The sequence below is a fragment of the Gymnoscopelus braueri genome (assembly GCF_963280865.1).
Source record: "Gymnoscopelus braueri genome assembly, chromosome: 8".
Lineage (NCBI taxonomy): Eukaryota > Metazoa > Chordata > Actinopteri > Myctophiformes > Myctophidae > Gymnoscopelus > Gymnoscopelus braueri.
In genome coordinates, this window is record NC_137609.1 from 21,938,633 (window position 1) to 21,950,205 (window position 11,573).

The window sequence follows — 11,573 nt, forward strand, 5'->3', positions numbered from 1 at the left end:
TGCCATACTATGATATTATGAACTGCATATTTAAATTATTACATGATACATCACTAGCAGCATGCACTCATTAACAAGCTAACATTTATTTGGTACATAATTTCGCCTGTAAAAGCCAGAGTAGGCTACGCTTCTTAAAGGACGACTTCACTTCATTTTCATGTAATTGGTCATCACTAATGCTGATGATAATATGGTACTATTTTTTTCTACTCGGCCTGTGTCTCAGTAGCCTCGGAAACCCATGCCTTTTTTTTTTGTGTCTCAGAGGAAGGCTGTGGACAGTTCCGAAACCTGCCTACCAGTGACATCATCGTTAGGCAGGTTTTTGTTTTTCAAACAAGATTTCAATGTTTTTATTTTATTGTCAAGGTTAAAGCCCACTCGGAGCCATGGATGAACACGGACATGTTTAAAAAACTGAGCGCCATACAACAAAATAAGGCCACTGGCCACGACAATTTCCCCTCCAAATTTCTGAGACGCAGCCGCCTCTACTGCTCTAATCATTGCCCACATAATAAGCCTCTCCATCAGCCAGGGGCACGTCCCGCAAGATTTAAAACTAGCTAAAGTAACCCCTCGGTATAAAAAAGGAAGCAAATTAGACCCTGGCAACAACCGCCCTATTCTATGTTCTATCTCGAAGGTTATAGGGAGGTTAGTATATGAACAGGTCGAAAAAAAATCTAATGTACAAATTCTAATCTGGCTTCAGAACATCTCATTCCACTGACACCTGCCTACTCTATTTGAAAGACTACATCAAACGTGAGGTGAACTCGGGCAAATACTGCGGCATGGTCATGCTGGACCTCCAAAAGGCATTTGACACTTTGACACTGTATATTACTCTATACTGATTGATAAGTTGAAGGCAATCGGTTTTGATTAGGCATTAGTGAACTGGATGAAATCTGGAGATCGGCATGTAACTGCAATTTGCTCTTGTTCGCGGATGACTCTGCACTCCTGGTCTCGGGCAAGGACAAATTGCAGGTTGAAAAAGCCCTTAGCTCTGAACTCGGTAAAATCTGCACCTGGCTCGCTAATAACAAACTAGCATTACACCTGGGCAAAACTGAATCCATTATTGGGTCCAAAATGAACCTCTACAAGGCCAAAGACTTCACGGTCAAAGTGTTGACAATGTTATCACAAGGAAAGAAGAAATTACCTACCTGGGATGTATTATACGTATATTACAAAAGTAATCAGGAAAATCAAGAAAGAACAAGATTATTGAACATGATCTCCTCGTTGGTCAGTAGGAATACACTGAAGACACTAGCTGGAGCACTCATCCAATGTCATTTTGACTATGCATGCACCTAATGGTACTCTAGCACTGAGAATGTGTTCAAAGGCATTAAAAACAAACTGGTCAGGCTGCTACTTGGCCTCACACCTAGAACTCACCTAACCCCTGCTCATAATGTTAGGATGGGATGACTCAGGGTAGAGGACAGAGCACAGCAACTTGCAATGGGCCTGGTCTTCAAGATACTCAAGAGAACAGGGATATCCATGTACCAGGCGCGTATCGTCATTGGGGCCAACGAGGCCATGGCCCGGTCTGTAAACCCAGCTTGTCCCTGTGTAGGGGCAAGATCCGCCAGGGGAAAAAACTAAAAATCAACATTAGCAGCCCCTCACCCTATTCTGTTGTAGCCGACCACAGAAAGTCTCCTTTGTTTTCAAATGGGGCTCATTTGCATTCGGCGGAATTGTTAATGAGTGGCCATTAAAAAACAGTTTAGCCGTCAAACCGGTTCTGGCCCTGTCAACGTTAGAATCCACCAAACGCCACTGCCATGTACCTGTCAAACTACTTCAATAACGTGACACACACTGCCACAACACCAGAGGGAGCTACACACAGATCTCGTTCAACCCAGATTCGGCACAAACATGGGGTTAAATTTGTTCTACTGCTATGCCACCAAAATGTGGAATACCCTACCAATTTGTAACTGGTCCTAGAAAAGTCTGCTAAGCTTAACACCAGATGACCCCCCCCCCCACCCCAACTGTTTACTGTACATATATGTTGATTGCTACTAGGCCTGACCTCGACTAGTCGAATAGTCGACTAATTAGTCGTGTGGGGTCCGAGTCGACTGCGTGTCTCTTAGTCGAATTATATAAAAAAAAAGATTGGCCTAGTTTTTTATATTAATTAACTAATAGTAAGCCAAAAATAGGATATACATCATGATTTATTGGGAGAAACCAATAGTGTATGTTAAATTAGACACTAAGCACCCCTACAGCCCAAATGGAATGTTCCTCTAACATATTTTTTGCATGATTTGACTGAGAGATTGGCAGTCGAATCAGACTGATTCGACTGCCAATCTCAGTCGAATCATGCAACAATTGGGGGGGGTGTCCTTAGTCGACTGCCAGTCGACTATTGGCAATTAGCCGCCAATCAAATTCGACTATACAAATCCTTAGTCGGGGACAGACCTAATTGCTACTAGTGTTGATGATGTCTTGTATATTATTGTATGTCTTTAAATGTCTTGATGAATTGAATACACAGGACCACAATGGAAACAAGCTTTTCAACAATCTTTTAGCATCATTGTATAATTGTACCACTGTACTATTTACAAACTGTTAATAAAGTATTCAATCAAACTGTACTAACTTTACACGCACTAACTTTACAGGAACAGGATTCCCCATCGATGATGTCACTGGTACATGTACTCAAGTCGGCTACTGTACTTAAGTACAATTTTGAGGTACCTTTACTTTACTGGAGTATTTCCAATTGTCAATACCTTGTGAAACGGGACATTCTGTATAATGAGTACTTTTACTTTTGGTACTTTAAGTATATTTTGATACCAATTCTTTTGTACTTTTACTTAATATTTTGATTACCAGACTTTTACTTGTAACAAACAGAGTATTTCTACATTACTGTATTGATACTTTTACTTGAGTAAAATGTTTGTACTTCTTCCACCACTGTTTGTATGGAACATTCCAGATATCACATCATCTTATGATGAAGGATGAAAGGCATGCCGCATGACGCCGTTTCTGTCAGATGATAGACAGTTGACTCGGCCACTGAAAACTGAACCTGCTTGAACCAATGAGAACAATGAGAACGGCTAGAGGGCGGGATGGGTGGAGTAATGGGCGGAGTTGTCCATCACGTCTACAGGAGTGTTGCCATGTCCGATTATTATAAGCGACTTTGGGCTTGTTTTTCTGTAAAGTTGCTTGTAAACATAGTCATAGATGTATTGTTAACGGCTTGCGTTTTTTTGGGGCTTGTTTCTAAGGTGTACGTGTAAGTTGCTTATTTGGGCTTGTTTCCTAAATGTTGTTTAAACCAGTGGTTCTAAAATATTTTACGTCAAGGACCCCCAAATTAATATGTATTTGTCTGCGGACCCCCATCTGAAAATATTTTATGCCTGGGGACCCCCATACAACATTTGTGTCATTAAAATGTTTCAAAAATATTCCACATTTCTTCAAGATAAAAAAAAAAGCCGATCTACAATCTCACAATTGTGAGCCTTTTCCTGCTATTTTCAAATAGCCGACGGTTTAAAGTGCTCATGTGGCATGTCGCTTCTGTTGGGCTTGTTTTCCTCGGATTGCTTATTTCTCTCACAAAATTTGGCAACGCTGCAAAGGAAACCTCGTTGGAAGTTGGAACTTTTTCCCGCACCGTCCCGTCAAATATATCACTCACTCACATGGTTACACTGAAGGTAAGCTCAATTCACTTTGGCCTGTGTCGTATTCTATTCTATCTACACAATTATCTAAATGTATTCGATTCGCCCCATTTAGTTGACGGCTTTGGTTGATATTTTTCATTGAACTAGTCTGTCGTTTTGCTTTTTTTTTGTCAACAGCAAGTAGTTAGCACGTTAGCAATCTGGCTAACTTTTTTTGTCATATTAAAATAAAACGTTATTCATTCAGCACAGAATCGCTTGTGAACACGTAAACCTAGTAATTAATTTCACACAACTCCCATCATTGTGCCATTAATAACGCCTGGCACCACATGGATAACGGAAACATTGCGTCACAGACAGACAGCGGCGCGCTTTGCTGGAACATGTCCAGTGTTGCCAGGTCTAGGAAAACAAGCCCATAAGAAACTCAAACCTATCCTACACACACCGGCTATTTGAATCTTGAAATAAAATGTGGAATATTTGGAAGATTTGTTGAAACACTCCAATAACACAAATCTGGTTCGAAGGGCTCCCTGGCACAAAACATTTTCAGATGCTGGTTAGGGGACAAAGAGAAAAGACATCATTCATTTGGGGTTCCTTGACATGAAAATGAGAACCACTGGTTTAAATAATACAAATAAAAATGGGAAGCAAGTCAAGCAACTACACTTTAGAAATAAGCCCCAAAAAACCGCAACCGCTACCAATATTTATAAACAGAAAAAAGAGGTCCAAAGTCGACATGCCAACAATGAACATGTCTGACCACAAACAAGTCTGTCTGACAAGAGTCTGGACCAGCGTCATGTCGTCATTAGCAGAACGCACCCTTTTAGTCGTCAATCCACTATTTGGTCTGTTTTCAGCTAAATTAGACAGTAAACCAAGACAAAATGTTATTAAAGCTTCAATCCGTAACAGTAAGTTATATATTCTGCCCAAGATTCGAAACCGAGTGTCCTGCTGCGTGGGAGAGAGATTTACCCCTCCCTCACCCAAGAGACTGATGATCACCCACCCACTTGGTCGGGAAGATATTGGGCTTCAAGTTCAGTTGGCAGTGTTGCCAGATTGTGTGAGAGAAATAAACAACCACCTCTGTGAAAACAAGCTCAAAAGAAGTGACTAGTGAGCGTGTAGATCTGCTGTTTTTAAAAAAAATCTTGGAGATTAAAAGTGACACATTGACTATTAAAAAAAAGAAAAATTGAAACAAATCTGGTAAGGCTGTTATCAAAATACTTATTTTGAATATTATTTTTTTCACAAATCTGGTATGGGGGTCCACGGACAAATACATTTTGGGGGTCCTTGACATGAAATATGTCAAGGACCCACTGGTTTCACCACCTCCAACCACTAACAAGCTAGTTATATTGGTTATGTTGTATTAACAGGTTAAAATCATTCATTAAAATAAGTTCCAGATTGCAGCTTTAAGTGAACTTTAACAGTGTGCAATAGTAACATTCGTATTTTGGAAGACTTAAATTCGTCTTAAAACTTTAACTGTGGGATTTTACTGAGAGAAAAAAATTTATGATATATTCTGTTGGATAGAACTGCATCTTGTTTGACTGCTCTTATATTTTGTTCCCAGGCACTAATCACTTGAAATACATGTTAAATATGAAGAAAGAAATTGCGGCAGTGGTGTTTTTCTTGATGAGGCTCATCAAAAAGGGAGAGAAGTTGGAGTCTCAGAAGGTCGACCTGTTTATTGAGAGGCTGACTGTTGCGCTGCAGGAGAAATTCCGGGGACACTGGTACCCTGACAACCCAGGCAGGGGCCATGCTTTCAGGTATTGGTCAGATATACGTCTGAATATTGTAACTGGAAAAAAGAATCTGTGGTCCAGTGGATCTAATATGGTTATTATTTAATCACAAGCTCTTGTTAATACATTGATTAGATATTTATAAAGCCCACAGACAGCCTTGACCACCTCAACCTGGCATCCGTTTAGGGAAAATAGCAGATATGTAAGCTCACACCACATCACATTTAGATGCGTTGTGAGCTTGCAGATCTGCTTATTTTTTTGTTTCTACTTTTGTGAGACACTTAAGCCGCTTTTCCATTACACCTTAAGCACGACACTGTCCAGTACAGTCCAGAACCGCACCGCACCGCTTCAAAATGTCTTGCGTTTCCATTGCACAAAAGTCCCCACTCGCAAAATCCCCACCCTCCCCTCCCCTCCCGAAGGAAATCAACGCCCCTTTCTTTAACACACCAACTTAGCCTCAGGCTACAGGGTTAGCCTAAATGCTAGCGTGCTTCCTCAGAGCTAGTTTGGCTCTTAAGTTATTATTTGGCCATGTTCACCCTGACTTTAATCTTCGCTATTGTTGGGAAGACCTGTGTGGTGTCTAAACACGTTGCCATCACTTATATAAAAAACATTATTAGCGTGTATCGTCGCACATTCATTGTTGCCAGGTTTAGCAGAAAAAAATAAGCAATCAGGTCTATGAAAACAATCCCAAAAGAAGCGACTATCTACGGCTATTTGAAAATAGCAGATCTACAAACTCACAACGCGTAGCGATGCGACGCATTGTGAGTGTGTGCATCTGCTATTTAAAAAATATATATAATGTTGACAAATACATATTAATTTGGGGGTCCTTGACATGAAAATGTTTAAGAACCACTGGTTTCAACAACATATGGAAACAAGCCCCAAATAATCAACTACATTTTAGAAACAAGCAGTGGTGGAAAAAGTACTCAAATGTTTTACTTAAGTAAAAGTATCAATACTGCAATGTAGAAGCACTCTACAAGTGAAAGTCTGGAATTACTTGAGTAAAAGTACAAAAACTATTGGTATCAAAATGTACTTAAGGTACCAAAAGTAAGTACTAAAATGTTTGAAAATAGCAGATCTACAATGATGCGATGCGTTGTGAGCTTGTAGATCGGCTATTTTCAAATAGCCTAGGTATAAAATAGGGCTTAAGTGGTTAATGTATGTTTTATAATGTAATCATTTATATCTGAAAAGTAACTAGTAACTAGTAACTAATACGTTTTCAGATAATTGTAGTGGAGTGAAAGTACTACCAATATTTACAAGCAACTTTACAGAAAAATAAGCTCAATGTCGCTTATAATAAGTGGACATGGCAACACTGCTACCGTAGTGTTTACATTTTACAGAGACCTGAGTGGACAGACACAGCTGTGAGCCGACCAATCAGTAGCAGTCACAGCTTTAGCCCCACTTAGCCCAGCTCAGACCTACCCAAGACTGGGTACTTTTTAGGCACCAGTTTAGTACCACTTACACACCACTCTACCCACTTCATTGTAGTGGAAACCGTCGCTGTGGTGGGCGGTGTGGGGTGGGGCTAGGTAAGTCCATGTATATGGAAAGCCGCCTTTAGTATAGAAGTATAAAATAGGATGACCAATAGTATTATTTATGAAAGAAAAAAAACATACAAAGATTAAATATGGACAGCGACAAACGATATGTTATTGGTGTTTAGTATGAATGCTTACATGTTATGAAGCTAAATGGCTTTTCGTGAAATTATGTGGAAATACAAGGATTGTTCAATAGTCTCACATAGCCAGACGATCAGAGATCACCGCCTACTGATATGTCTGGCTCTGGGGAAATCTAAATTCAATTATGGGCTAGAACAGCGGCGAACAGCCGTTAACAAACCTACACCCACTGCTTTGAAAACAAATCATATTACCGTCCCAATATGAAGGTTCGTCCTTATGTCTTATATTGGTTCTACAATGCAGTGATAAAAAATAATTCTGAATCTCTCCACAGAGATTTAACCCTGTGATGTTGAACTGTTTTCATTGTAATTGGTTCCGAGAACCACAGGTGGTCATTCAAGTGGGTCCTAGGGAAATTGAATGTGTGTGTGATCCCCAATAAAATGTGTGTTTCTGACAAATAGTAGTTTTTAACTAATCTAGTAATCTTTGAGACTTTGACGTTATATTGTTACAATTATGGTTATATTCATGTGTGTGTGTGATCTGAAAATTTTACAAATAAGTCCCAAATTTGAAAATCTTTATTTGTAAAAGAAAACTATGTACAGATGTCACATCATCAAATAATAAACTAAAATTCTAATTTAAAGAAAAACAAATATAGAACATTAAGTATAACGGTGAGTAAAGTTATATAGAACTGTAGTGTCTGCAGTATCTTAGTATATCAGACAGTACTGTTTTCCACTCTGTATATGGTAGGCTAAGCTGAGGCAGCTGGTCATCAGAAGTAGACATGGGAGTAGAAAATATACTTGTCTTTTGGTTAGCAGCAAACTTCAACTTCTTTGGCATTTTGAGTCCTAAAGCTATTTTATACATCACTATGTCACAAATTATGTAGAGGAATCAGTGATTTAGGCAATTGCGCCGTTTAAGTCAAGGCGCAGACCATCACAATTCAGGACAGGTCCGGGTGTTATATTGTTATTGGTATATATTTGTTTTTACAGCAATGTTTCTATAGTTGTTCTAATATTATTTCAACACAGATTTTGTTGTTCATTACAAGTAGGATGCGTCCCCTGGACGCATCTATGGTGAGTTGAATGCGGCCTTTCCTGATAATATGCATCAGAGACGCGGGACATGCAGTGTTCAACATGACTGTTTGCCCATACATTTAATTTAGATGTCCCCAGGCATATCAATAAGCAGAGGTCGCCGCTGGCTCCGCAAGACTAGTATTATAATACCAAAGTCTTTTGTTTGTTGTTTGTAGGTGCATCAGAGTGAACAGGCTCCATAGGCAAGATCCAGAGTTTCTGCAAGCCTGCCAAGAGAGTGGTGTTCAGTACAAAGACCTGCGGCTTCCACGAGAGCTAACCCTGTGGGTTGACCCCGGCGAGGTCTGTTGCAGGTAATCATGAGGATGAATTTCTCTTCTTGTAGCATGTCCAGGCCAGGTCTGATTGGCAGCCTTAATTCCAGGTTTAATTAACAGGACTTTTAACACAAGAACTAATGGTAGCCAATAGCCAATAGATTGCACCAGCTGGATATATGCATGGGTATAAGAGGATGTTGGACTAAGGATGCAAACATTTGGGAATATTCAAGGTGTAAACTTTTCATTGGGAGTTGATGGGAATTTATTTTGTTGTATTGGCTGGTACTGTGTATACATCTATTGATCGATTGATGGATAGATTGATTGATAAATGAGATGTATATAGACACACACACACACACACACACACACACACACACACACACACACACACACACACACACACACACACACACACACACACACACACACACACACACACACACACACACACACACACACACACACACAGAGATGGAAGAGCCCATTATCCCTGCAAAGGCTTAATTTGACAGTTAAATGTTTAGGCAGAATGCCTGGCATAGCACATGGCATTCTGCCAAAGAACATAAAGAAAAAGATACCAACCGTCCATGAATGCAATCTGGAAGGAAATCCTATTCCGCACACTTCATTTGGAAATACTGGTACTTCAGCAAGGGGAAGAAAACATATGTATAGTATGTGAATTATGAGACAAATACAACACATGTATTTGATAAAGTAATCAGTTATTAACAATTATTTACATTCCTCCATTTCCTCAACTGTGATCGGGGAAATGAGAGGGGCACGGGAGTGGTAATTGACAATACACTCATTGCTCTGTAATAGAATTTATAATCTTATGCTGAACATAGCTGCACCTTATTTTCTCATTAGATATGGAGAGCAGAATCCATCTTTCTTGGTGGCCAGATTTTCTGGTGATGATGAAGATGACAAAGATGTCACGAAGAAGGTGACCAGTGCCCTGGAGAGGGTGACATCAGACTACCACTCAGGTTCTTCTTCGGATGAGGATACCATGCTCAGGGAAACCTCTACCCACCAGGTAAACCATGGGATTTTCAATAAACATGACCACATCAGTCTGACCTCTTAGAATATTATGTTAATTTGAAGTCAAAACCTTGCATATCATAACACTCCTGCTTGCCTGTTCAGTGTTGAAAGTTGGTGAGTCATGATTCGGGTTCGGTGCACTTGAAAAGACCGTTTGAAAAGGTTTTCTAAGGTTAGAATACTTTGTTTGTTACAGACAGTATAATAATACCTTTGTCTATTTGTCAAGGTGTTGAACCCTGCTGCACCTACGTGGAATCCCAAGAGGAAGACGGTGCATGATAAAGGTCCTCACTATGAGTGTAGACCTCATAGCAGACCCCCCCATATGTTGAGACATAATCTCTGGGTCCCACCTGGCTACGGAGGAGGACCTGCATACTGGGCCAGCAATCAGCACTGTTACAGTTAGTTGGGTGGCAAAAGTAATTCACACTGGACATTTGGGGAGCAAAAAATGAAAGGAACCATTAAAATGACTGACCAAACTGTTTTTCTTTTCTTTTTTTTTAATGGTGAAATGATATCATTTATTTTGATACTAATTGTTCTTTGCACTTTAGGCTATTTTAATAATGGGAGTCAAATTATTGTATTTGATTAGAAATATTGGAAGTATTATTTTGTACCCTTGAATTAAGTACTGTATTTATAGTATTGGAGAATCACATGTATGCCACCTACCGTCCTTTTGTTCACAAATGTTTTATTTATTCATAGTGTTGAATTGTGAGGTTCATAGACTTTTTATTATGAAGTTCATTAAACATGGATTCAAATCATCATGTTTGGGGTCTACTTATTCCTGTAAAGAACACTACACTCTGGCAAATGTTATATATTATGTAAATATAAATCTTAAGAGAAACAAGCAAAAAATTGCAATAACAGCTAAAGGTAGGGTGGGTATATAAAGTATGGTATGAGCAGTAAATTGCAACTCAGAGTACCAAAATTTGAAGATTCACATTCCTTTGAGACTTTAAGAACGCCATGTGCTCTCACATTAGAGAGTGATTTCATTCATTATCATGAACAGAATATATTTGCATGTCATTCTGACTTTTCAAGAGTATGTTAACATTTCTTAGCTTATGAAAACATTTAATAAGGCACACAGCCATTACCTAATGATCTACATATCTAGGATGGATACACAACATTAGGGGCACAACATGGAGTAAATATCCAAGGGGGGGGGGCAGTTGCTGAGATTGGCTAATTGATCGGCAACTGCCAACATGAGGAGACATTGATGCATTTTATGTCATTGCAGTTGCTCTCTGGTGGACCTCTACAGCCTATCCTGGTACAGTGGTGGAAGAAGTACTCACTTTTTGAACTTAAAGTACCAACACCAATGTAGAAATACTCTGTTACAAATAAAAGTCTGTTATTCAAAATGTACTTAAGTAAAAGTACAAAAGTATTTGCAATAAAATATACCTATTGAAAGTAAAAGTACTCATTTTGCAGAATGTCCCATTTCACAAGTTTCCAGATAAAAATGTCAAATGCTTTGAAAATAGGAGATCTACAAGCTAACAACCCATCGCTTTCAAATAATTGTAGCGTAAAAAGTACAATATTTGCCTCTGTAGTGGAGTAGAAGTAAAAGTATTGAAAATGGGAAACGCTCCAGTAAAGTAAAAAAAATCCTCAAAAGTACTTGAGTAAATAGTAGTTAATTACTTTACACCACCATACTTATAAACCACCCCGGTCGCGGAATTCAATTTACCAGGGTTTAACTAAACCCCATAATATCCCAATGTTAATGATCTACCACGTTTTGTTGTTGTTGTCGCTATCATCCAGCAGGGGGCGTCAGTGCACGTGTTTCGACGAGGAGCCGATCACGTCACGTGACCCCCTCCAGCTCCCTCATGTGTGCACCTGCCGTAGCCCGTGTCGCGGCGGAGGAGTG

General features: G+C 39.5%; 1 protein-coding gene across 1 annotated transcript; it reads left to right on the forward strand.

Moving 5' to 3' along the window:
- The first annotated feature begins 3,663 nt into the window (after nucleotides 1-3,663).
- Nucleotides 3,664-10,420, forward strand: btg3 (B-cell translocation gene 3). The gene is made up of 5 exons (XM_080435493.1): nucleotides 3,664-3,743; nucleotides 5,323-5,524; nucleotides 8,474-8,611; nucleotides 9,464-9,635; nucleotides 9,876-10,420. The coding sequence occupies exons 2-5, from the start codon at nucleotides 5,343-5,345 to the stop codon at nucleotides 10,056-10,058; spliced, it is 675 nt and encodes a 224-aa protein (XP_080291619.1). The 5' UTR covers nucleotides 3,664-3,743; nucleotides 5,323-5,342; the 3' UTR covers nucleotides 10,059-10,420.
- Nucleotides 10,421-11,573: the final 1,153 nt, after the last annotated feature.

Excerpts from the sequence above, each read along its gene's own strand:
- btg3 (XM_080435493.1), top strand. The coding sequence starts at position 5,343 with ATGTTAAATATGAAGAAAGAAATTGCGGCAGTGGTGTTTTTCTTGATG. Across the intron at positions 5,525-8,473 it reads GGCAGGGGCCATGCTTTCAG|GTGCATCAGAGTGAACAGGC; the intron begins GTATTGGTCAGA and ends TGTTGTTTGTAG. Across the intron at positions 9,636-9,875 it reads GGGAAACCTCTACCCACCAG|GTGTTGAACCCTGCTGCACC; the intron begins GTAAACCATGGG and ends CTATTTGTCAAG.